The sequence below is a fragment of the Heterodontus francisci genome, chromosome 22, assembly GCF_036365525.1.
Source record: "Heterodontus francisci isolate sHetFra1 chromosome 22, sHetFra1.hap1, whole genome shotgun sequence".
Lineage (NCBI taxonomy): Eukaryota > Metazoa > Chordata > Chondrichthyes > Heterodontiformes > Heterodontidae > Heterodontus > Heterodontus francisci.
Genome location: NC_090392.1, coordinates 41,368,099 through 41,395,884, shown reverse-complemented (window position 1 = coordinate 41,395,884; position 27,786 = coordinate 41,368,099). Strand labels below are relative to the sequence as shown.

General features: G+C 44.4%; 1 protein-coding gene across 1 annotated transcript in view; it reads left to right on the top strand.

The window, feature by feature from the left end:
* The window catches only part of panx3 (pannexin 3), a 91,749-nt gene extending 75,509 nt beyond the window's left edge, over positions 1-16,240 (top strand). The window contains exons 4-5 of the mRNA XM_068054316.1: positions 6,870-7,561; positions 16,157-16,240. Coding sequence (XP_067910417.1) covers positions 6,870-7,561; positions 16,157-16,224 — 760 coding nt within the window. The 3' untranslated portion in view covers positions 16,225-16,240. The remainder of the gene's footprint in view (positions 1-6,869; positions 7,562-16,156) is intronic.
* The last annotated feature ends 11,546 nt before the right edge of the window (positions 16,241-27,786 follow it).

The window sequence follows — 27,786 nt, the reverse complement described above, 5'->3', positions numbered from 1 at the left end:
CCCCTTGGTGGTAGGCAGAGTGGAAAGTGGGATGGAACTTTGGAAGAAAGCAAAGATTTGCATTTATATAGCACCTTTCATGACCTCAGAATGTTCCAAAGCGCTTTACAACTGAAGAACTACTTTTGAACTGTAGTCACGGTTGTAATGTAGGAAATGCAGCAGCCAATTGGTTCATAGCAAGCTCCAACAAACAACGTAATAATGACGATATAATCTTGAGTGATGTTGATTCTGGGATAAATATTGGCCAGGCCATCAGCGTCAACTCCTTCGCTCTTCATTACCATGGGATTATTTATGTCCACCTGAGAGAGCAGACGAGGCTTCAGTTTAAGATCTCATCTGGAAAGAACAGACAGAGAACAAGGGTCATCAGCAGTAAGCACGTGCTGTGGAGGAAACTGCAGGTGGCAGAGAAGGGAGCAACAAAAGGGCCATGATTGCAGGAGGCATTATCCACCTAATAGGGTCTATGGACAGAGGCTCAGCTTCCTTGATCTTCTTTTGTGAAGGGTAGCTCGTGCCTCACAAACCTTATTGAGTTTTTCGAGAAGGTGACCAAACAGGTGGATGAGGGTAAAGCAGTGGATGTGGTGTATATGGATTTCAGTAAGGCGTTTGATAAGGTTCCCCACGGTAGGCTATTGCAGAAAATACGGAAGTATGGGGTTGAAGGTGATTTAGAGCTTTGGATCAGAAATTGGCTAGCTGAAAGAAGACAGAGGGTGGTGGTTGATGGCAAATATTCATCCTGGAGTTTAGTTACTAGTGGTGTACCGCAAGGATCTGTTTTGAGGCCACTGCTGTTTGTCATTTTTATAAATGACCTGGAAGAGGGTGTAGAAGGGTGGGTTAGTAAATTTGCGGATGACACGAAGGTCGGTGGAGTTGTGGATAGTGCCGAAGGATGTTGTAGGGTACAGAGGGACATAGATAGGCTGCAGAGCTGGGCTGAGAGATGGCAAATGGAGTTTAATGCGGAAAAGTGTGAGGTGATTCACTTTGGAAGGAGTAACAGGAATGCAGAGTACTGGGCTAATGGGAAGATTCTTGGTAGTGTAGATGAACAGAGAGATCTTGGTGTCCAGGTACATAAATCCCTGAAAGTTGCTACCCAGGTTAATAGGACTGTTAAGAAGGCATATGGTGTGTTAGCTTTTATTAGTAGGGGGATCGAGTTTCGGATCCACGAGGTCATGCTGCAGCTGTACAAAACTCTGGTGAGGCCGCACCTGGAGTATTGCGTGCAGTTCTGGTCACCGCATTATAGGAAGGATGTGGAAGCTTTGGAAAGGGTGCAGAGGAGATTTACTAGGATGTTGCCTGGTATGGAGGGAAGGTCTTACGAGGAAAGGCTGAGGGACTTGAGGTTGTTTTCGTTGGAGAGAAGGAGGAGGAGAGGTGACTTAATAGAGACATATAAGATAATCAGAGGGTTAGATAGGGTGGATAGTGAGAGTCTTTTTCCTCGGATGGTGATGGCAAACACGAGGGGACATAGCTTTAAGTTGAGGGGTGATAGATATAGGACAGATGTTAGAGGTAGTTTCTTTACTCAGAGAGTAGTAGGGGCGTGGAACGCCCTGCCTGCAACAGTAGTAGACTCGCCAACTTTAAGGGCATTTAAGTGGTCATTGGATAGACATATGGATGAAAATGGAATAGTGTAGGTCAGATGGTTTCACAGGTCGGCGCAACATCGAGGGCCGAAGGGCCTGTACTGCGCTGTAATGTTCTAATCAGAGAAACAATGCTGTTAAAGGCTTAGGTTGTCATATCTGGTGGTCGCAGACATCTGCAGCATCTTAGAAGCCTGTTCCCTGCTGGCCTGATATCCATGCATTACCAGTGGCAGTGATTTCCCTCAATTTCTTTGTCCCCTTACTGGCACTACTGGAGACCTTGCAAATATCTTGCAGTCCACTGCACATAAATGCATAAAGTTCCTCAGGTAGATTTTCAGCTCCTTTCTTCAATAATTTAGCCCCTGTTCGTCTTCCGACAGAAGTTCCCTCTCAATCCGAACTCCACAGGTGCAGTCTTTACCACAAGGCGCACTTCTCCAGAACCTCCTCAACTCTGCTCACAATATACTTGATGGCATGGATATACTAGTCTTCCCTTTATCTGAGTCCTTCGGTGACAACTTGTGCACTGTCTGGCTGAGTCTGGTTAGTTGGCTACTTTAAGTAACAGAAACAGCTCCTGGATTCAATTTTCACTTTTTTTTGCTTGCTGGCGCTCCACTCCTGCCTGATCTGCCTTGTCTGCCTGATCTATGGAGGACTCTGTCTCCTTTTATCTGGTTCTAACCAGTATCAGTTTCCCCAAAAACCTGAAGTTGTTTCCCCAGCTTCTGTTTCAGTTTGTGTTTCAGGTTCTGTTTCTGTCTCTAGTTTCCCTCTCAGTCAGGGTAAAAAAAAAAGCTTTGCAACCATGGATTCCATCACAACACTCTAATTGCCTGATAGCTCCCACTGAAGTGCTGGTATCTGTGCTGGTTCCAGCAACTCCTGTTCCCTGTAATAGGGCACCCTCCACAGGAATCAAGGAATTCAAGGAATTCTTGTCAATCGAGGGCGAAGGGCTGCTGTTCTTCATGTGATGGCCCTGGAGGGGAGAAGAGACAGATATGATTTGGTGATGGATCTTTTTAGATTTGGAACTTTACAAAGTCAAAATGCATATGATTAAGGTGATCATATTTCATTCTGTTCTGAAGCCACAACAAAGTGACATAGTCTTGCAGATGTGTGCCAGAGAGATTAATTCTTCAACCTGCACCAACGCACCACCAGTCCGGTCATCTCCAATGCTGAGAGTCAGATAAATTGCTAATGAGAGGGAAAGGAAGGGAAACCAAAGCAAGACATTCCTGGATGATTAAAGAAATTGAGATTAAAATGAAAAAGAAAAAGAAAGCTTATGATAAATGTCAGATTAATAATATGGTAGAGAATCATGTAGAAGTGCAGATGAGAAAAGAAAAAAAATGGAGCAAAGAGAACGCATGAGAAAAGATTAATGAATAAAATAAAATGGAATAAACATATAAATAGTAAAAACATAGTCAATGGAAAGGTGGGGTCAATTAGGGACCTAAAATGAGATCTTGTGGAGGCAGAGGGCATGACTGGGATATTAAATGAATACTTTGCATCTGTCATTACTAAAGAAGAGGATGCTGCCAATGTTACAGTAAATGAGGAGGAGGAGGTAGAGAAATTGGACAGGATAAAAATAGATAAGGAGGAGGTACTTAAACTTTTGGCAGTGCTCCAAGTAGAAAAGTCACCCGGTTTGGATGCATCCAAAGTTGCTGAAGGAAGTAAGGATAGAAATTGCATTGGTCTGGCCACAATCTTCAATCCTCCTTAGATATGGGACTGGTACCAGAGAACTGGAGGGTAGCAAATGTTACACCCCTGTTCAAAAAAGGGGAGAGGGTTAAACCCGACAACTGCAGACCTATTGGCCTAATGTCAATGATGGCAACATTTTTTGAGACAATAACCCCAGAGAAAATTAACTGTCACTTGGAAGAACATGGATTAATAATTGACAATCAGCATGGATTTGTTTAAAGGCAAATCAAGTTCTTCAATGAAATAACAAAGAGGATTGCTGAGGGTAGTATGGTTGTGTGGATGTATTTTGAAAAGGTATTTGATAAAGTACTACATAATAGACTTGATAACAAAATTATAGCCCGTGAGATTAAAGGGACTGTGGCAGTGTGGCTATGAAATCGGCTAAGGGTCAGAAAGTAGAATGTAGTGAACAACTGTTTTGCAGTATGGAGGGAGATATACAGTGATGAAACAGAGAAATGTGGAAAATAGGAGCAGGACTGGGAAATTCGGCCCTTCGAGCCTGCTCTGCCATTCATTATCATCATGGCTAATCACTCCAACTCAGTAACCTGTTCCCACTTTCTCCCCTATCCTTTGATCCCTTTCGCTCCAAGAGCTATATCTAACTCTTTCTTGAAAACATACAATGTTTTGGCCTCAACTGCTTTCTGTGGTCGTGAATTCCACAGGCTCACCACTCTCTACCTCCCTTTTTAAATAGTGGGGTTACATTAGCTACCCTCCAATCTGTAAGAACTGTTCCAGAGTCTATAGAATCTTGGAAGATGACCACCAATGCATCCACTATTTCTAGGGCCACTTCCTTAACTACTCTGGGATGTAGATTATCAGGCCCTGGGGATTTACTGGCCTTCAATCCCATCAATTTCCCCAACACCATTTCTCTACTAATACTGATTTCCTTCAGTTCCTTCCTCTCACTAAACCCTGTGTTCCCCAACATTTCTGGTATGATATTTCTGTCCTCCTTTGTGAAGACAGAACCAAAGTATGCTTTAGTTGGTCAGCCATTTCTTTGTTCCCCATAATAAATTGCCCTGTTTCTGACATTTGTCTTTACCAAACTTTTTTTCTACCTATAGAAACATTTACAGTCAGTTTTTATGTTCCCCGCAAACTTGCTCTCATACTCTATTTTCCCCTTCTTAATAAATCCCTTGGGTCCTCCTTTGCTGAATTCTAAACCGCTCCCAATCCTCAGGTCTGTTGTTTTTTCTGGCAAATTTGTATGCCTCTTCCTTGGATTTAATGCCATCTCTAATTTCCCTTGTAAGCCATGGTTTGGCTACCTTTCCCGTTTTACCTTTGCGCCAGACAGGAATAAGCAATTGTTGCAGTTCATCCATGCGCTCTTTGAATGTTTGCCATTGCCTATCCACCGTCATCCCTTTAAGTAATGTTTCCCAATCCATCATAGCCAACTTGCGCCTCATACCATCGTAATTTCCTTTATTAAGATTCAGGACCCTAGTCTCAGAATCAACTACATCACTCTCCATCTTGATGAAGAATTCTATCATATTATGGTCGCTCATCCCCAAGGGGTCTCGCACAACTAGACTGTCAATTATTCCTCTCTCATTACACAATACCCAGTCTAGGATGGCCTGTTCTCTAGTTGGTTCCTCAACATATTGGTCCAGAAAACCATCCCGTATCCACTCCATGAATTCCTCTTCTACAGTATTGTGGCTAATTTGAATTGCCCAATCTATATGCAGATTAAAGTCACCCATAATTACAGATGTTCCTTTATCGCATGCATCTCTAATTTCCTGTTTAATGCCATTCCCAACATCACCACTAAGGTTTGGGGGTCTATATACTACCCCCACTAATGTTTTTTGCACCTTAGTGTTTCTCAACTCTACCCATACAGATTCCACATCATCAGAGCTAATATCCTCCCTCACTATTGCGTTAATTTCCTCTTTAACCAGCAATGCAACTCCACCGCCTTTTACTTTTTGTCTGTCCTTCCTAAATACTGAATACCACTGGATGTTCATTTCCCATCCCTGGTCACCCTGCAGCCATGTCTCCATAATCCCGACTGTATCATACCCGTTTACATCTATTTGTGCGATTAATTCATCCACTTTATTGTGAATGCTCCGTGCGTTAAGGCACAAAGCCTTAAGGCTTGTCCTTTTAACATTACTTGTCCCCTTCCCACTATTTTTCACTGTGGCCGTGTTTAATTCTGGCCCTTGATTTCTTTGCCTATCACTTTTTTTATTCCCCTTACTGTCTTTTGTTCTTGTCTTTGATCCCCCTCCTCTGACTCCTTGCAAAGGTTCCCGTCCCCCTGCCATTTTAGTTTATACCCTCCCCAACCACTCTAGCAAATACTCCCCCTAGGACATCAGTCCCGGTCCTGCCCAGGTGTAATCTGTCCAGTTTGTACTGGTCCCACCTCCCCCAGTACCGGTCCCAATGTCTCAGGAATCTAAAACCCTCTCCCTCACACCATGTGGTGTCCCCCAGAGGATGGTATGAGGACCATTGCTCTTTTTGATATATATTGATGAATTAACATATTAATGGTTGGGTACTGGGGTATAACTTCAAAATTTGCAGATGACATAAAGCTTGGAAATGTCGTAAACAGTGAGGACGATATTATTAGACTTCAGAAGGACATGGACTGGTGGAATAGGCAATCATGTGACAGAAGAAGTTTAATACAGAGAAGTGTGAAATGATTAATTTTGTTGGGAAAAGTGTCAAGAGAAAATATAAAGTGTATGGCACAATTTTAAAGGGAGGGAAGGAAAAGAGTCCTGTGTGACTAATTGTATATATTTCAGGGAGCTAGCACAGGCACATTGGGTCGAATGGGCTCCTTCTGCACTGAATAATTCTATGATTCTAATCTCTAAAGCTGCCTTCTCTGCAAGGTAAAGCTTCATGATCTGAGGTGGTCTGCCTCTGGTCCTTTCCCTTTCCCTCTCCCTTGCACTCTGTGCTCTCCTGCAACAGACCTATGAGTGTCTATAAGGTATGTGTTCATCCAATAGATATGGCGTATTAGGTAAGGATAACAATCAGATATATGCATCACGAGTGGCACTGATTTGCATTTGAGGAATGTGCTGACAATGCCATTTGAGGATGTATGCTGAGAATCAGTGGAACTGAATGAGGATTGGGGTGGGTAGCAGTGGTGGATGGAAGAAGGGGAAGTGATGATATGAGGGGAATGGGGATGAGAGAATGGGCATGTACACAGTGGCGTGAGGAACACTGTGAATCGAGTATGATGACAAGATAGAGTCATGGGGATGCACTACAGGATAAAAATGCATCTGTAACTTTGCTCATTTTTCTGATCTGGTCAGGTCATTGAAATATTTCTGGCACTAGATCCAGGTGATGCTCCTGCTACTCACTTCCTCTCTCATCTTGAGCCTTGCCTGCTTTGTAGTGGCAGCAGTTTATTTTTCCCGTTGACGAACAATTACTTTCTTTGTGTTTGTTTTGTGTTGATAGGGCTCGAAAGGAGAAGTTCTTTGAGTTCCCTCTCCTACAGCGTTACCTGGCTTGCAAGAGCCGCTCTCATTATTTCATCTGCATGTACTACATGAGGCAGCTGCTTCTGCTGGTGTTCATTGCTGTCGCCTGCCTCTACCTTGTCTACTGCCATTTACCAGCATTTTCCCATGATGAATTCAATTGCTCCATTAAATCGGGACTCCTGGCCAATGACCCAGACATCCCAGCTGTGATTCAATGTAAGCTGACCTCAGTGACTATATTCAAGATGATTAGTGTGGTTAATGGTGCTGTTTATGTGCTCTTAGCACCCATGATTGTCTACACTCTGCTACAGCTTTGTTACTGGGATAAACAATTTTTGGCTGTATATGAGATGCTTCCTGCATTTGATCTGGTCAGTAGGAAGATGCTGGGCTGTGCCCTGAATGACCTCAACATCATTCTCCATTTCCTGCGTGCAAACATTAATCAGCTGCAGTCATTCAATCGTCTGGCGGTCCTGTGCATTGTGAAGGATGTGAGTACAGGAGGGAAGGGCTACACCTTAGTGGATATGATGACACTCCTTGTAGGATTGGAAAACTACACACATGAAGGTGGCAGCTGCACCAATGCAAGCACAGAAAATGGGGCGATTGGGCTGCATCATCGGGGGTACTTGGGCCCTCAACGAGAAGGACAGCAGGGTAAGTGACAAGCAGCAACATGATACTATTACTTGCAATTACACACTAAAATCCTAAATCCACAACAAACACAGTGGTAACAAATCAGATAATAGCAACAGAGCTTTTCTTTTAATTAATGGGAGTCACTGGGAAGGCCAACATACATTACCCAACCCTAATAATCCTTGAGAAGGTGGTGAGCTGCCTTCTTGGACCACTGCACAATCCATGTAGCGTAGGTATGCTCAAGGTGTTGTTAGGTAGGAAGTTCCAGGATTTTGGTGACGATGAAGGATAGTTCCAAGTCAGGATGGTGTGTAACATGGAGGGGAACTTGCAGGTGGTGATAGTCTCATGCGCCGGCTGCCCTCGTCCTCTGAGGTTTGGAAAGTGCAGTTGAACAGCCTTCTCAAGTTGCTACAGTGCACCTTGTAGATGGTACACACTGCTGCTATGGCACATTGGTGATGGAGAGTGTGAATGTTTAATATAAAGGCTTAAGGTAGCGGACAGACTCCTGCTCCAAGGTCCTATGTGGTCAGCATTCTGGCTGTCCTTCTTATAGTTTTTATCCTTACCCTGACAGGCAGCAAGTACATTGTGCCATAATAAAAACAGGAAATGCTGGAACCACTCAGCAGGTCTGGCAGCATCTGTGAAAAGAGAAGCAGAGTTAACGTTTCGGGTCAGTGACCCTTCTTCGGAACAGTACATTGTGCCTGTTGGATAAGATCAGTTTCTGCGGATGTTCGTTCTCTATCTCCCCTGGGTTCCCCTAAATCTACACTATTAGTCACACCAACTCCACTCTGATCCTGCACCCCTCTACGATGTGTGATTGAGATCTGGAGCAAACTTTCCAGATACTCCTATGCGTAGGAGTGTCTCCAACTTGCACTCCAGCTCAATGTTTCTCAGCCAGACAGATTCAAGACAGAGAGATCTACTGCAGACCTGTCGCTCTTGTTATTCACAAATTTTTATTAGCTTTAAGACTTATGATCACTGAAAAAAACACTAACCAGTAAAAACACGAAACAAAAAGTTAACTACTTACACTAATCACCAAAAACACAAACCAGGAAACTGAATACTTATCTGTAACATATCCACACTGCTCCACATCCTGTGCTGATGATGACATTACTTTTTGAGTTTTTCCTTCTGTTTATTTGGTGTCTGCTACTCTGCTCTCGATAACCCCTGCTGTTGCTGGCCCTCATGTGCTACTTAAATCTGCATGATCTAACAGCTGCACCAACCGCACTGGCACCTGATCTAACCGCAGTCGAACACCTGAAATAACTGCACTCTGATGGCTGATCTTATCGCACTCTGACAGCTGCTCTAACTGCAGTCTGACGGCTGATCTAACCGCACTCAGACGGCTGATCTAACTGCACTCTGACGGCTGATCTAACTGCACTCTGACGGCTGATCTAACTGCACTCTGACGGCTCATCTAACCGCAGTCTGACGGCTGATCTAACTTCACTCTGACGACTGATCTAACTGCACTCTGACGGCTGATCTAACCGCAGTCTGACGGCTGATCTAACTTCACTCTGACAGCTGATCTAACTGCACTCTGACGGCTGATCTAACTGCACTCTGACGACTCATCTAACTGCACTCTGACGGCTGCTCTAACCGCAGTCTGACGGCTGATCTAACTTCACTCTGACGGCTGATCTAACTGCACTCTGACGGCTGATCTAACTGCACTCTGACAGCTCATCTAACCGCAGTCTGACGGCTGATCTAACTTCACTCTGACGACTGATCTAACTGCACTCTGACGGCTGATCTAACTTCACTCTGACGGCTGATCTAACCGCAGTCTGACGGCTGATCTAACTTCACTCTGACGGCTGATCTAACTTCACTCTGACGGCTGATCTAACCGCAGTCTGACGGCTGATCTAACTGCACTCTGACGGCTGATCTAACCGCAGTCTGACGGCTGATCTAACTTCACTCTGACGGCTGATCTAACTGCACTCTGACGGCTGATCTAACTGCACTCTGACAGCTCATCTAACCGCAGTCTGACGGCTGATCTAACTTCACTCTGACGACTGATCTAACTTCACTCTGACGGCTGATCTAACTGCACTCTGACGGCTGATCTAACTTCACTCTGACGGCTGATCTAACCGCAGTCTGACGGCTGATCTAACTGCACTCTGACGGCTGATCTAACTGCACTCTGATGGCTCATCTAACTGCACTCTGACGGCTGATCTAACCGCAGTCTGACGGCTGATCTAACTTCACTCTGACGGCTGATCTAACTGCACTCTGACGGCTGATCTAACTTCACTCTGACGGCTGATCTAACTGCACTCTGACGGCTGATCTAACTGCACTCTGACGGCTGATCTAACTGCATTCTGATGGCTGATCTAACCGCAGTCTGACGGCTGATCTAACTGCACTCTGACGGCTGATCTAACTTCACTCTGACGGCTGATCTAACTTCACTCTGTCGGCTGATCTAACTGCACTCTGTCGGCTGTTCTAACTGCACTCTGACGGCTGATCTAACTGCACTCTGTCGGCTGATCTAACTGCACTCTGACGGCTGATCTAACTGCACTCTGACGGCTGATCTAACTGCACTCTGACGGCTGATCTAACTGCACTCTGACGGCTGATCTAACTTCACTCTGACGGCTGATCTAACTGCACTCTGACGGCTGATAAAACTGCACTCTGACAGCTGATCTAACTGCACTCTGACGGCTGATCTAACTGCACTCTGACGGCTGATCTAACTTCATTCTGACGGCTGATCTAACTTCACTCTGACGGCTGATCTAACTGCACTCTGACGGCTGATCTAACTGCACTTTGACGGCTGATCTAACTTCACTCTGACGGCTGATCTAACTTCACTCTGACGGCTGATCTAACTTCACTCTGACGGCTGATCTAACCACATTCTGACGGCTGATCTAACCGCATTCTGACGGCTGATCTAACCGCATTCTGACGGCTGATCTAACTTCACTCTGACGGCTGATCTAACTTCACTCTGACGGCTCATCAAACTGCACTCTATGACAGCTGATCTAACTTCACTCTGACGGCTGATCTAACTTCACTCTGACGGCTGATCAAACTGCACTCTGACGGCTAATCTAACCACATTCTGACGGCTGATCTAATTTTACTCTGACGGCTGATCTAACTTCACTCTGTCGGCTGATCTAACTGCACTCTGACGGCTGATCTAACTGCACTCTGTCGGCTGATCTAACTGCACTCTGACGGCTGATCTAACTGCACTCTGACGGCTGATCTAACTGCACTCTGACGGCTGATCTAACTGCACTCTGACGGCTGATCTAACTGCACTCTGACGGCTGATCTAACTTCACTCTGACGGCTGATCTAACTGCACTCTGACGGCTGATAAAACTGCACTCTGACGGCTGATCTAACTGCACTCTGTCGGCTGATCTAACTGCACTCTGACGGCTGATCTAACTGCACTCTGACGGCTGATCTAACTGCACTCTGACGGCTGATCTAACTGCACTCTGTCGGCTGATCTAACTGCACTCTGACGGCTGATCTAACTGCACTCTGACGGCTGATCTAACTGCACTCTGACGGCTGATCTAACTGCACTCTGACGGCTGATCTAACTGCACTCTGACGGCTGATCTAACTTCACTCTTACGGCTGATCTAACTGCACTCTGACGGCTGATAAAACTTCACTCTGACGGCTGATCTAACTGCACTCTGACGGCTGATAAAACTGCACTCTGACGGCTGATCTAACTGCACTCTGTCGGCTGATCTAACTGCACTCTGACGGCTGATCAAACTGCACTCTGACAGCTGATCTAACTGCACTCTGACGGCTGATCTAACTTCATTCTGACGGCTGATCTAACTTCACTCTGACGGCTGATCTAACTGCACTCTGACGGCTGATCTAACTGCACTTTGACGGCTGATCTAACTTCACTCTGACGGCTGATCTAACTTCACTCTGACGGCTGATCTAACTTCACTCTGACGGCTGATCTAACCACATTCTGACGGCTGATCTAACCGCATTCTGACGGCTGATCTAACCGCATTCTGACGGCTGATCTAACTTCACTCTGACGGCTGATCTAACTTCACTCTGACGGCTCATCAAACTGCACTCTATGACAGCTGATCTAACTTCACTCTGACGGCTGATCTAACTTCACTCTGACGGCTGATCAAACTGCACTCTGACGGCTAATCTAACCACATTCTGACGGCTGATCTAACTTCACTCTGACGGCTGATCTAACTTCACTCTGACAGCTGATCTAACTTCACTCTGACGGCTGATCTAACTTCACTCTGACGGCTGATCTAACTTAACTCTGACGGCTGATCTAACCGCATTCTGACGGCTGATCTAACCACAGTCTGACGGTTGATCTAACCGCACTCTGACGGCTGATCTAACTGCACTCTGACGGCTGATCTAACTTCACTCTGACGGCTGATCTAACTTCACTCTGACGGCTGATCTAACCGCAGTCTGACGGCTGATCTATCTGCGCTCTGACGGCTGATCTATCTGCGCTCTGACGGCTGATCTATCTGCGCTCTGATGGCTGATCTATCTGCACTCTGATGGCTGATCTATCTGCACTCTGATGGCTGATCTAACCGCACTCTGACGGCTGATCTAACTGCACTCTGACGGCTGATCTAACTTCACTCTGACGGCTGATCTAACTTCACTCTGACGGCTGATCTATCTGCACTCTGATGGCTGATCTATCTGCACTCTGATGGCTGATCTATCTGCACTCTGACGGCTGATCTAACCGCACTCTGACGGCTGATCTAACTGCACTCTGACGGCTGATCTAACTTCACTCTGACGGCTGATCTATCTGCACTCTGATGGCTGATCTATCTGCACTCTGATGGCTGATCTATCTGCACTCTGACGGCTGATCTAACCGCACTCTGACGGCTGATCTAACTGCACTCTGACGGCTGATCTAACTTCACTCTGACGGCTGATCTAACTTCACTCTGACGGCTGATCTAACTGCACTCTGACGGCTGATCTATCTGCACTCTGACGGCTGATCTAACTTTACTCTGACGGCTGATCTAACCGCAGTCTGATGGCTGATCTATCTGCTCTCTGACGGCTGATCTAACCACAGTGTGACAGCTGATCTAACCAGTGTGACAGCTGATCTAACCACAGTCTGACAGCTGATCTCACCGCAATCTGACAGCTGATCTAACCACAGTGTGACAGTTGATCTAACCGCACTCTGATGGCTGATCTAACTGCTCTCTGACGGCTGATCTAACCACAGTGTGACAGCTGATCTAACCACAGTCTGACAGCAGATCTAAGTGCACTCTGACGGCTGATCCTCATTTTGAGGTAGATAGAAAAAGCACATCTAAGCTGGAAATCTGAAATGAAAAAGAGAGGATTGTGGTAATGTACTACTTGGCCCGACAATATCTCCTAAATTGAAGAAATGTTGGGTCTAGCCTCTTCATTGGATCTGATAAATGTGTATCAGATTTTGTGATGTGTGTATCATGAGTGCAAAGGCAGGATTTTACGAACATATGAACTAGGAGCAGGAGTAGGCTATTCGGCCCCTCAAGCCTGCTCCGCCATTCTATAAGGTCATGGCTGATCTGTTTGTGGACCCAACTCCACTTGCAAGCGTACCCCCGATACCCTTTGACTCCCTTGTTTGTCAAGAATCTGTCTACCTCTGCCTTAAAAACATTCAATGACCCTGCCGCCACCGCTCTGTGGGGAAAAGAGTTCTGTAGACTCACGACTCTCAGAGAGAAAAAAATTCTCCTCATCTCTGTTTTAAATGGGAGACCCCTTATTTTTAATCTGTATCCCCTAGTTTTAGTCTCGCTCACAAGGAGAAACATCCTTTCAACATGCAACCTGTCAAGTCTATTCAGGGCCTTATGTTTCAACAAGATCACCTCTCATCCTTCTAAATCCAGTGAATACAGACACAACCTGTCCAATCTTTCCTCGTAGGATAACCCTCTCAACCCAGGAATCAGTCGAGTGAACCTTCTCTGAACTGCTTAAGTAAGGAGACCAAAACTGTACACAATACTCTCGATGTGGTCTCACCAATGCCCTGTACAACTGTAGCAAAACATCTCTACTTTTAAATTCCATTCCCCTTGCAATAAATGACAACATTGCATTTGCCTTCTTAATCACTTGCTGTACCTGTATACTAACTTTTTGTGTTTCATGTACTAGGACACCCAGATCCCTCTGCAACTCAGAGTTCTGCAATCTCTCTCCATTTAAATAATATGCTGCTTTTATATTTTTACGGCCAAAATGGACAAGTTCACACTTTTCCACATTATACTCCATCTGCCAGATCTTAGCCCACTCACTTAACCTATCTTTTTCCCTTTGCAGACTCTTTGTGTCCTCTTCACAACTTACTCTCCTATCTTTGTGTCATCAGCAAATTTAGCAACCATATATTCGGTCTCTTCATCTAAGTCATTGATATAAATTGAAAATAATTGAGGCCCCAGCACTGATCCCTGTGGCATTCCACAAGTTACAGCTTGCCAACATGAAAACGCTATTTATGCCTACTCTCTGTTTCCTGTTAGCTAACCAATCCTCTATCCATGCGAATATGTTACCTCCTATACCATGGGCTCTTATTTTGTTTATAACCTTTGATGTGGCACCTTGTCAAATGCCTTTTTGAAATCCAAGTACACCATATCCACAGGTTGCCCTTAATCCAAATTGCTTGTTACCTCCTCAAGGAACTCTAATAAATTAGTCAAACACAATTTCCCTTTCACAAAACCATGTTGAATCTGCCTGATTGCATTGAGATTTTCTAAATGACCTGCTATAACCTCCTTAATAATAGATTCCAGCATTTTCCCTATGGCAGATGTTAAGCTAACTGGCCTGTAGTTTCCTGCTTTCTGTCTTCCTCCTTTCTTGAATAGTGTAGTTACATTCGCTATTTTCCAATCTGATGGGATCGTTCCAGAAACTAGGGAATTTTGGAAAATTAAAACTACTGCATCCACTATCTCAGCAGCCACTTCTTTTAAGACCCTAGGATGAAGTCTATTAGGACCTGTTAGCTTTTAGTTCTAATAATTTTCTCAGTACCCTTTCCCTGATGATGGTAATTGTTTCAAGTTTCTCCCTCCCTTTAACTCTTGATTAACAGTTATTTCTGGGATGTTATTTGTATCCTCTACGGTGAGGACAGTTGCAAAAAATCTGTTCAATTCCTTTTTCCATTATTAACTCCCCAGACTCACTCTCTAGAGGACTATTTTCCTTTTAAATACCTGTAGAAACTCTTACTATCAATTTTTATATTTTTGGCTAGCTTTCTCTCATACTCTAATTTCTCTCTCATTATTCTTTTAGTCATTCTTTGCTGTTTTCTATATTCTGTCCAATCTTCTGACCTGCCACTACTCTTCACTGAATTGTACGCTTTTTCTTTCAAATAGATACTATCTTTAACTTCCTTAGTTCAGGAAGGGTGGTGTGTCCTTCATCTACAGTCTTTCTTTCTCACTGGAATGTATCTTTGCTGACTGTTATGAAATATCTCTTTAAATGCCTGCATTTCTACCGACCTATCCCTTAACCGAATTTCCCAGTTTACTTTAGCCAGCTCGATCTTCAAACTCTCGTAGTTACCCTTATTTAAGTTTAAAACACTAGCCTTAGATCCACTCTTCTTACCCTCAAACTAAATGAAAATTCAATCAAGTTGTGATCACAGCAACCCAGGGGCACCTTTACTATTAGGTCATTAATTAATCCTGTTCCGTTACACATTGTCAGATCTAAAGTAGCCTGCTCTCTGATTGGCTGTAGAACGTGCTGCTCTAAGAAACTGTCCTGAAAGCACTCCATGAACTCAGGCTACCTTTGCCAATCTGAGTTGTCTGATCTACCTGTAGATTAAAATCACCCATGATTATCGCCGTACCATTCTCACAAGCCCCCATTATTTCTTCCTGTATACCCTGTCTCATACTTTCTATGCAGAACCTCTTTCCTAGTCCTATCTATGCCTGCGACAACTGGATCTTCCCCCTCCCACTGCAAGTTGCACTGGACAAGCAACACAGCCTTCTTTACAAACAATTAATTATTTTTGAAGAGCAGTCAGTTGTGTTTCACAGGCAAACACTGCAGTCAATTTGCACACAGCATGATCCTCAAAACAATAGATGAGACAAATGACCAGATAACTTGTTTTTGACAGTAATGACTCAGTGATGGATGCTGCCCAAGTGACTAGGAAATCTCCCTTCTCCCTGCTCCTTCTTGAATCGTGCCCTAGGATCTATACATCCACCTGAGAGGGCAGAAGGCCTCACTTTAATGTGTCATCAAAAGTTCAGCTCCTTCACCAATGCCTCAGAGCTGCACTGCAATATCATCATAGATAATGGGCTCAAAGTCACGGAGAGGGATTGAAATCAAACAGCAGAGAAAGCAACCAAATGTGCCAAACAGAAAAATCTTAAAAGTGTATTTTATTTATAGAATGTATATTCATAAACCATCTTTCTGATTCTAATGCAGGTCGGTTTCAAACAAGGGAGGTTACAGATTGGACCTGTGGAAACTCCCAGAGCTCCTCAAGTTGCTGAGACCACAACAGCAACAACCACATCAACTGGACTCTGCAATCTACCACATTAGGCCTCAGAAATGTATTTGTAATAAAACTATTAAAGCCCATTCACAGAATATGTGCTCAAAGGATTATTATTGTAAATACAATACAGGGTGGGTTGTATATATTACCTGTTTTATGGGGTGAGATGTAGCTATCTGCTACATTACGAGGCGGAATGTGTATTCCCTGTTATGGAGTGCATTCGGCATAGAACCTGTACCATGGGGCATGGAATATATATGCCCTGTACCATTGGTTGGGATGTGTATATTATTTGCACCATGAGGTGGTATGTATATATCTGTACCATGCAGTGTATATTTCCCGGACCATGGGGTAGGGTGTTCCCTGTACCACAGGGTGGGAAGTATACACCACCTGTTGGCATGGGTTGGGGTGTGTATGTTTACTGTACTATGAAGTGTGGTATATAAACTACCTATACCATGAGATGGGGACAACATATTCCCTGTACCATGGGGGAGGCTGTAGCATAGTTTGGAATTTATATTACTTGTACAAGGGGGTGGGGTGTTAATGTTACTTGTACCATAGGATTGGATGTGTATATTCCCTGTACCATGTGGTGGGATATTTATATATATAAAACCTGCAGCAATGGGGAGGAGTGTGTATATTCACCGTACCATGGTGATGGGTTGTATATTACCTGTACAATGGGTTGTGCTGTATATTACCTTGACCATGGAATGGGGTGTATGTATTACACAGAGTACCAATGGGAGAGGCCTGAGCTTTAAACAAAGTGGCAGTAGGAGAATTAGCAGAATGTATAAAACAAGCACCGAGGGAATTTGAGAAATTGATGTAACAGTAAATTCAGAGGAGGACATCCTATCACATGGGGAATGGCAGGGGTAATTACAGGTAAATATTTAATTTATCCTACTTATGAATTAAGACTTTGGGCAGAATTTTGCAGCCCCCATGGAGGCGGGAGGGAAGCTGGTAAAATGGCATGGACCCGCATCAGGCCAGGTCCCTGATGTGCTCCCGCTGCCGACCAATTTTACCAGGCGCGGGCGGTGGGACAAGTCAATGACTGACAGAGCGGCAGTGGGCAGGTAATTCAGGTATTTTCTACCTTTTTCTGAATTTGCCAACTGCACACAGCATGCATGGAGGATCAGAATCTCACCTACTCAAATGAGGCGAGATCTGAGAGGCAGCTGAGTTGTGGAGCGAACTGGCAGCCAGACTGTGAAGCTGCCTGCAGGCTGTGTCTTCAAGAAGTGACGCTATCAATTTGGGAGGCACTGCAGAGGGTGGGGCCAAAGTGAAGTGCTGTTAGTGTAAGGGTGTCTTGAGAGGCTCATCACAGTGGAGGCTTCAGTTAACTATGGGGTGAATGCTTTCAGACTTTAATTCCTTCAGTGAGGAGGAGAGTGTCACAGAGACAGGGATGCAGCCACATGGAGTAGCTGTGCAATGGTCAGGGGAGCTCCAGCGGCTTGAAGAAGCCATTGAACATGGATTAGGAGGGTGCATGGGGGCAAGAGGGCAGCCTCATGTTCGCAGAAGGCACTACCCAGCTCATAGGGTCTACCGTCAGAGGCTCAGCTTCATTGAGATGCCTGAGCACCAATGCCTACGAAGATTGCATCTCTCCAGGGAGGTGATGGCAGAGCTGTGCAGTATTCTGGAGCAGGGGCTGATGCCAATGGGAAGTGGTAGATGTACCATGCCTGTAGCCTTAAAGGTGATGTTGGCACTCAATGTTTTTGCCTGTGATGTGTCCCAGGGTTTGTTTGGAGATATATATGGCGTCTCTCAGTCAGCAGCCTATCATTGCATAAAGAAGGTCACGGAGGGAGTCGGGAGGCTGAGGCAGTGGCGGACCTGCGCGGAACCTACCGGGGAGAGAATAAAGCGAGCCCCAAGCTCTGGGCCTTCCACTTACCTGCAGGGAGTTGGGAGAGGCAGCAGCAGGGGCACAGCGGAGTATGAAAAAAAGGAATAAAAACTGTGACATCACAGGAAAGTTGTAACTTGATTGGCTGGTGAGTATTGCTGCTTAGGGACTGAGTCTAAACAACTGGGAGTTTACAAACATTAAAAATATTAAATATTAATAACAAGTAAAAACTGAATAGCTGGTGAGTCTTATCTTTTATTTTAAGTAAGTATTATTACTAATAGTAAGGTTATTATTACTATTGGTAAGGTTTATTAGTATTGATTTATTGGTTTATTAAGAGCGGTGAGGTTTATTAATAGCAGTAGTCAGGTTTATTAGCACTTAGCCAAAGTAAGGTTTATTGCAGGAGCAAGGTTTATTAACTATTAGAGGAATGGCAGGGCTGCTCCGACTTCTTGAGTGCACATCCTGTGCTATGTGGGAACTCTAGGACACTTCCCGTGTCTTGGATAACTATTTGTGCAGGAAGTGTTGTCAGTTGCAGCAGCTTGAGCTCTGAGTTTCAGAACTTGAGCAGCAGCTGGCGTCACTGTGGTGCATCCGTGAGTTTGAGAGCTTCATGGATAGCACATTTATATATGTTGTCATGAAAAACCCTATATGCCAAATGGGAAATATTAATTTCATCAGTTGGAACCTTACATTAGAAATTTTATGGAAAAATCCTACAAGTTAACTTTTAAAATACTGGCAGCCAAGATGGCCACTGCAATTTACATTTGAAACACCAGGAGATTAAATTGGAGATGAAAAGTCTAACCAAACTCAGCCAGAACAATGGCTTGCTCTCAGTGATTGAATTACCTAAAATGGCTTTATCAACATGGTCAACACCATCTACCCCCATTGACTTTGAAAGAGCCAACCCCCTCCAAGTGTGACTGGGCCTCCTGAGGCATGTAGCACCTTGAATCTCAGAGAACATTCCAGAAAAAGCCTCATTACAAAACGGCTTTGATAGAGCCATGTGACTGCCTGCGCAGCTCTTAAGAAACTGTAAGCATTGCCACACAGACAGCAGAGGGAGTAATTGAAAAATCATCAAAGAAGCAGGCTCTCTCGCTCTCTCCCCCCAGAAAATATCAAACGATCCGGCTGCAACTGGGAACCTCCCCACTGCCCACCGCCCAAGCCTATAGACCGCTACAGCCAGCAACCAAGGTACGAGAATCAACCACCACCCTACTGCCTTCAGGAGCCCTGAGCAAAGCAAGCCAAACACTGTGCATGTGGTCCAGCGAAGACTTCATGACTACAATTTCAGCTGAGGACTACTGGACTCACATACTGTATTAAATTCCATTTATTCCGGACTTTAATCCAACCACCAAATCTGTTTCCCTCTGTAATCTATTTGTGTGTGTGTGTGCGTGTGACTCTCGTGAATGTGTGTGTGAATATGTAGCATATTTTTAGTATTTTAAATTGGGTTAGAGTGTTAAGTGTAATAAACTTACCTCTTGTTTAAATTCGAGAGAACCTGTCTGATTCGTTCTTTTGCAATCACGGTAGAGGAACAGGAACTAATGCTCACTGAGGTGGTAAACTCAACCACTGTGTTAAGAAAGGATAAACCCTGTTGTGTTCAAACGAGAGAAGGGGCGAAAGGGGAGCCTGAGACCCCCTCCTCACCTGATCGTAACAGAAAATTGGGGGCTATGGTCCGAGGTTGTAACACAAAGACAAACGAGAAATTGGAAGTGGGAAACCAAATTAATCCCTATCAAAAAAAACCTTCAGTACAGGCTTTCTTGTGTTTTTTGCTGCTAGAGTACTAACATGTCCACATCCGAGGCCAGTACCTTCCCAAGCCAGAGTGAAATAACTTGGGATAAGTTAAAGGCCTCCCCATTGAAGAGTTGAGGAATGTAGCTGGGCTGTTTGGGATTACTTTCCATACAACAGCTAAGAAATCCTAAATCCTAAGACTTGTGGCCAACCATTTTTCACTTGAACCTGAAGATTCAGAAACAGGGTTGGAGTCAGACTCAGACAGGGTAATGTTAGCTAAAATACAATTAGAACAGAGGAAACTTGAATAGGAAGACAGGGTAAGAGAGAGGGAAAGAGAGGGGGAAGACAGGGAAAAAGACATATGAACTCGGCAACTCGCACAGTTGAGTTCAGTTTTAACGACACCACGTATGCCAAATTGATGCTGTTGCCATGGGATCCCCTCTAGGAACAGCTCTTGCAAACATCTTTGTTGGGTTCCATGAGAAACGTGTCTTCGAGGGAATGACCCCTAACCTCCTACCTCTTGCATATTTCCAATATGTAGATGATACGTTTGCTATATTTGAACCCACAATTGCATGTAATAATTTCCTTATATGTTTTAATCAGCTTCATGCTGCTCTCAAATTCACCTTTGAAATGGAGCAGTCAAATGAGCTCCCTTTCCTTGACGTACTAATTGAGAAATATGCTAATTGGGTTCGCTACCACATCTACCGCAAGACCTTCACTGGTCAAAACATGCGTTGGGATTCTTACAGTTCCACGTAGTGTAAGATTAGCCTTATCGGCAACCTCATCAATAGGGATTGAGCCATTTGCTCACCATGTGAGCTTGGTGCTGAAATAGGGCGAATCAAAGGCATCCTGCATGATAATGGCTACCTTGATCAGATAATTTCTTGTTCTATATCGCACAAAATAATGAAAGGCCCTAAGGCCATCATTTTTGGCCCTGAAAAGTGCCCAGTCTACCTCAAATTATCCTGGAAGGGTAATGTATCCCAAAAATTTGAGCAACAGGTGAAGCTTCACGCTATGCAGAAGCAACATGTGTGGTGTTTGCCACAAACAAGATTCTGCCATCAAGCCAAAATGAAGTTCTGCCTATCACAAAACTGAGTAATGTGATTTATGAATTTCAATGCCAGTTGATGCTAGGTATATAGGTCTTACATCCCAAAGACTGGAGGATTATATCAACCAACATGTCCCTTCCGCAGTTCGCAACGGGCAAGGTAGAGACCGTACCCAACCAGCCCATGCTTGCAAAACCCAAGATGGCAACTGCAATTTACATTTGAAACACAGTGTCCAATATTAGATGTGATTCTGCAATTGGACAACATTTGCTAAATAATCCTCAGTGTGCTAAGAAATTCGCTGACAGCCAATTAAGATTATCAGTCGGGCTCGTAGTGTGGCGCATTTGCGCGTATTGGAAGCTACATATATTAATACACAGGGCCCTGTTCCGTGCTGACAGAAAGAAAGTGTACACACATTGCACCTGTTTCAGCTAAACCAAATAAGTGACAGCCATTGCTGGTTCATTCCTCAAGGCAATGCCTTGACCAATCAGAGTCAAGTTGCCTGATTTAAATTTCAAACAAAGCTTGGCAGTTAACTGTCAGTCACCATAAACTGGTGCATTCTCCATGGTAACGCCTCTACCAATCAGTGTCCACTTGCCAACCAATCAGCACTCTTCTCGTACAGTATATATTTGTTGCCTTCCCTTACTTTGGTATTCTGCGCATTGTCCTGATGAATGCAAGACAAAAAGCTTCGACAAAATGTCTCTGTTTTCAGCAATACTCAAGTTCTGTACTACCAAACAACTATTTGAATACCTGAGTCAGAGGTACAACAAAGACCAAATTCGGGATATCAACAACACAGTGCGACTTACAGATGAGTTAAGAACAGGTAAGCTAACCATCGAATTTCTCCAAGAGTGTATTAAACCCAAGGTTGTGCCAGTTTACATTTCCAAATGTACTGAGATTGCTAAAGTAAGACACAGTCCCATGACTGAACCAGCATTTATGTGAGATTAGATTGAACAGATTGGTAATAGGGTTACTAATTTACACTGTGCCCTACACTGCATGGTACAGAGGTTTCATGAAAAACCCTATATGCCAAATGGGAAATGTCAATTTCATCGGTTGGAACCTTACATTAGACTTTTTATGGAAAAGTCCTACAAGTTAACTTTTAAAAAACTTGCAGCCAAGATGGCCACTGAAATTTACATTTGAAACATTAGGAGATTAAACTGGAAATGAAAAGTCTAACCAAACTCAGCCAGAACAATGGCTTGCTCTCAGTCATTGAATTACCTAGAATGGCTTTATCAACACAGTCGTCAAGGCCATCTACAACCACTGACTTTGAACCCCTTCAAGTGTGACTCGAACCACCAAGAAAGGATAAACCCTGTTACGGTCAAATGACAGAAGGGGCGAAAGGGGAGTCTGAAACCCCCTCCTCACATGGCCGTAACAATGTGGTCACCACACAGCTTAAGAATATGCAGGGAGAGAGGGAATGGGCGACCACCAGAGGTCAAGATGAAACAGGCAGGTCGTGTAGGAGTCCCCTGAGTTCATCCCACTCTCTAACCAGTTCTGAATACTGATGAGAGTGATAGTTCATCTGGGGAGTGCAGCCAGAGCCAAGTCCTTGGCACCAAGAGTGGCTCAGCTGTACAGGGGGGCACAAAGAAGACTGGAAGAGTAATAGTAATAAGAGATTCGATAATTAGGGGAATAGACAGGCATTTCAGTGGTCGCAGACATGAATCCAGGATGGTGTGTTGCCTCCCTGGTGTCAGGGTCAAGGATGTCACTGAATGACTGCAGAGTACTCTGATAGGAAAAGGTGAACAGCCAGCAGTGGTGGTCCATGTTGGTACGAACGACCTAGGCAGAAAGAGCGATGTGGTCCTACAGTCAGAATTTAGGGAGCTAGGTAGGAAATTAGCAAGCAGGACGTCAAAAATAATAATCTCTGGATTACTTCCAGTACCACACACAAGTGAGTATAGAAATAGGAGGATAAAGCAGATGAATGTATGGCTGGAAAGATATTGCACGAGGGAGGGCTTTTGATTGTTCGGACATTGGGACAGGCTCTGGGGGAAGATGGGACCTGTACAGGCCGGATGGATTGTACCTAAATAGAGCCAGGACTGAGTTCCTTGTGGGGCGATTTGCTCGTGTTATTGGGAAGGGTTTAAACTAACTTGGCAGGTATGTGGGAACCAGGAGGTAATTTCAGACAGGAATACCAAGGTGCACAGAATATGGAGAGAGATAGCACCAGAATAGGGAATAGTAAATTATTAGGTGGGGTCAAAGTAAGGGAGAAGGTAATAAAGTCTGAATCAGGGTTACTCTGTATGTATGTGAATGCACGGAGTGTTGTAAATAAAATTGGTGAGTTACAGGCGCAGGTGTGGTAATATGATGTGGCTATAACAGAGACCTGGCTCAAAGAAGGATAGTACTGGGTATTAAATATTCCTGGATACAAGGGTGTTCAGGAAAGATAGGAAAAGAAGAAAAGAGGGAGGGGTGGCAGTATTGATTGAGGAGAGCATTGCAGTGCTGGAGAGTGTGGATGTCCCAGACAGGTCAAGGACAGAATCTGTTTGGCTACAGCTAAGGAACAAAAAAGGTGCAATTACATAGCTTGGTGTAGTCTATCGGCCACCAACTAATGGGAAAGATGTAGAGAAACAAATTTGCAAGAAAATTACGGATAGGTATAAAAATTAGAAAGTAGTTATAATGGGGGACTTTATCTGAACATAGACTGGGCTAGCAGTAGCGTAAAGGGCAGAGAGGGACAAGAGTTCCTAGAGTGTGTTCAGGAAAATTTTCTACAGCAGTATGTTTCCAGTCCAACAAGAAATGAGGCACTGTTAGACCTCGCTCTTGGGAATGAGGTGGGCCAACTGGATCAAGCGTCAGTAGGAGAACATTTAGGGGACAGTCATCATTCTATCATAAGGTTTAGGTTGGCTGTGGAAAAGGACAAAGAACAATCCAGAGTAAGAATAATTAACTGGGAGAAAGCGATCTTCACTGAGGTAAGAATGGTTTTGGGCTGAATAAATTGGAATCAAAGGTTGCAGGAAATATGGTAGCTGAACAATGGGCTACCTTCAAAGAAGAGATAGTTCAGGCACAGTCAAGGTATGTTCCCACGAAAGGGAGAGGTAGGGCAAACAAATCCAGTGCTCCCTGGATGACAAAAGAGATAAAGATAAAGAAGAAGAAATGAGCTTTTGACAAATGCCAGCTGCATAATTCAATGGAGAACCAGGTTGAATATAGAAGGTTCAGAGGGGAACTGAAAAAGCAAATAAGAGAAGCAAAGGAAAAGTATGAAAAGAGACTGGCCGGTAACACACAATCCCAAAGTCTTCTATAGGTATATTAATAGTAAAAGAGTGGTAAAAGGAGGAGTGGGGTCAATTAGGGACCAAAAAGGGGATTTACACATGGAGTTAGGAGGCATAGCTGAGGTATTAAATGAATAATTTGCATCTGTCTTTACCAAGGAAGAAGATACTATCCAGGTCATGGTGAAACAGGAGGCAATTCAGACACTAGAAGGGTTTAAAATTGATAAGGAGGAAGTATTGGATAGGCTGTCTGTATTTAAGGTTGATTAGGTACCAGGACCAGATGAGATGCATTCAAGGATACTGAGGGAAGTGAGAGTGGAAATTGCGGTGGCGCTGGCCATAATTTTCCAGTCTTCCTTAGACTCAGGGGTGGTGCCAGAGGACTGGAGAATTGCAAATGTTACACCCTTGTTCAAAAAAGATAAGCCCAACATCTATATGGCAGTCAGTTTAACTTCGGTGATGGGGAAACTTCTAGAAACAATCATTGGGGGCAAAATTAATAGTCACTTGGACAAATGCGGGTTAATTAAGGAAAGCCAGCATGGACTTGTTAAGAGAAAATTGTGTTTAACTAATTTGCTGTAGTTTTTTGAAGAGGTAACAGAGAGGGTTGATGAGGGTAAATGCTGTTGATGTGGTGTACATGGACTTTCAAAAGGAATTTGATACAGTGCCACACAGCAGACTTGTGAGCAAAGTTATAGCTCATGGAATAAAATGAACAGCAGCAATATGGATACAAAATTAGCTGAGTAATAGGAAACAGACAGTAGTGGTTTATGGGTGTTTTTCAGACTGGAAGAAGGTTTGTAGCAGAGTTCCCAGGGGTCAGTGTTGGGATCCTTACTTTTCCTGATATATATTAATGACCTAGACATTTGTGTACAGGGCACAATTTCAAAATCTGTGGATAATACGAAACTTGGATGCATTGTGAACTGTGAGCAGGATAGTGTAGAACTTCAAAAGGATATAGACAATTTGGTGGAATGGATGGACAAGTGGCAGATGAAGTTTAATGCAGAGAAGTGTGAAGTGATTCATTTTGGTAGGAAAAACATAGAGAGACAATATAAAATAAAGACTACAACTTTACAAGGGGTACAGAAGCAGAGGGACCTGAGTGCATATGTGCTTACGTCATTCCAGATCCTGAGGGTGGCAGGACCAGTTGAGAGAGCAGTTATTAAAGCATACAGTCTCTGAGGCTTTATTAATAGGGGCATAGAGTATAAGAGCAAGGAGGTTATGTTAAACTTGTACAAAACACTGGTTTGGCCTAAACTAGAATATTGCGTCCAGTTCTGGGTGCTGTACTTTAGGAAAGATGTGAAGGCATTGGAAAGAGTGCAGAATAGATTCCAGGAACGAGGAACTTCATTTATGAAGATACATTGGAGAAGTTGGGTCTGTTTTTCTTGGAGAAAAGAAGACTGAGAGGAGATCTGATAGAAGTATTCAAAATCATGAGGGGTCTGGTCACAGTAGATAGGGAAAAACTGTTTCCTATCAAGAATGAGAAGGCACAGATTTAAGGCAATTGGTAAAAGAGGCAATGGCGACATGAGGAAAAACTTTTTCATGCAGTGAGTGCGTAGGATCTGGAATGCACTGCCAGAGAAATGTGGTGGAGGCAGGTTCAATCAAGGCATTCAAAAGGGAATCAGATAGTTATCTGAAAAGGAAGAATATGCAGGGTTACGTGGAGAAGGCGGGAGAATGGCACTACGTGAATTGCTCAGACAGCCAGCACAGACACGATGGGCTGAATGGCCTCCTTCTGTGCTGTAACAATATGTGATTCTGGGATTCTATGCCACGTACACTCAGGCTGGCCAATACAAGAAGTTCACAGCTGATCAGGCCAGTCAGGCCTAGAGGACAGTTGGCTTCGGGGACGTTTCCCCAGGTGCAGGGGTCCAATGACTGTACTCATGTGGCCACGAAGGCTCCCTCAGAACTGCCAGGTGCCTTTGTGAACAGGAAAGGATTCCACTCCCTCAATACTCGTCATATGCCTAACATACGCAGATAATGCTGGTGTACACGAGGTCTCCAGGAAGCTACCACGATTCTGACATCCTTAGACAGTCCCAATTGCCTCAGATCTTCAGGCCACCCGAACCCCTTTGTGGCTGGATCCTGAAAGACAAAGGTTTTCCTACTGAAGCCATGGTTTCTGACCCTTGTATGCAATCCCAACACACAAGGAGAGGCCACATACAACCACTGCCACATGACTACAAGGACCACCAAAAGGCCATTGGTGTGCTCAATGAAGATGAGGTTTAGATGCCTCGATGGATTTGGGGGAGCCCTGCAATACGCACCCTCGAGGATATCCCACATCACTGTGGTCTGCTGCGCAATACACAACCTGCTGCTCCAGAGGGGAGGAGCGCTGCATCCAGAGGAAGACACTGAGCGAGCCGCATCCTCAGAGGAGGAGGATCAGCATGAGGCATCTCAACGGGTGCCAGCTGATGATGATAATGCCATGGGGTCCAGCTCACAGGAGAGTGACATATGTGGCAGGCAGATTCACAGCTCTCTGATCAGCAGACACATCACATGAGGACAATGCAAGGGGCCACAGCACCAAGAACTTCTCTCCCAGAGGTGGCCTTGCTGACCTTTCATAAGAAGCCCTTAGCATCTCTCTGTACCCGTCAGAACTATATGCCAAGGCTTTCTGTCAACACAGGTGCTCATGAGGCCCTCACTTTTACACACCATCCATCTATTTGACTCTACATCTGGTCACTGTCAACTGTTGCATAAAAATAAATACACGAGTTGTTATACATTGAATATCAAGACCTTTAATTTTCATTGAACATTAACGGCTTCTGCATTTAACAAATTATCACATAATAAAACCCAAGAGCTAGTTCATGCATTTACGTGCACATTTATGGTCACTTCTATGGGGTGCTCTCCCTGCACCTGGAGTTAATGTGGAGGCAGGCTGCTGCCTTTCTTGCTCCAGTGCATTAGATGGCTGTGGCCTGCTGGGGTCTAGCACATTCGGGGCCACCTGTATCTCTGCAGGGGCTGCCTCAGTCATCAGACCATCATGTGGCATTGGTGTCATTGACAAAGGGACTGAGGATCTGCCTTCAGCGATCAAAGTGCCTTGAGAGGAGCCCCGATTGCCTTCAGCCTGCTCCTTCTCAGCCCCTTCAGACCCCGCATGCTCTGTCGTTGCCTGGAGTGGTTTGGTTCGCCCACCCGTTGCTCCATAGACCTCATGGATGAGAACATACTACAGAGATCACAAGAAATAAGAGCAGGAGTAGGCCATTCATCCCCTTAACCTTGCTCCAACACTCAATAGGACCATGGCTGATCTGATTGTGGCCTTAACTCCACTTTCCTGCCTGGCCCCCCATTAACCTTGACTCACTTCTCATCAAAAATCTATCTTAACTCAG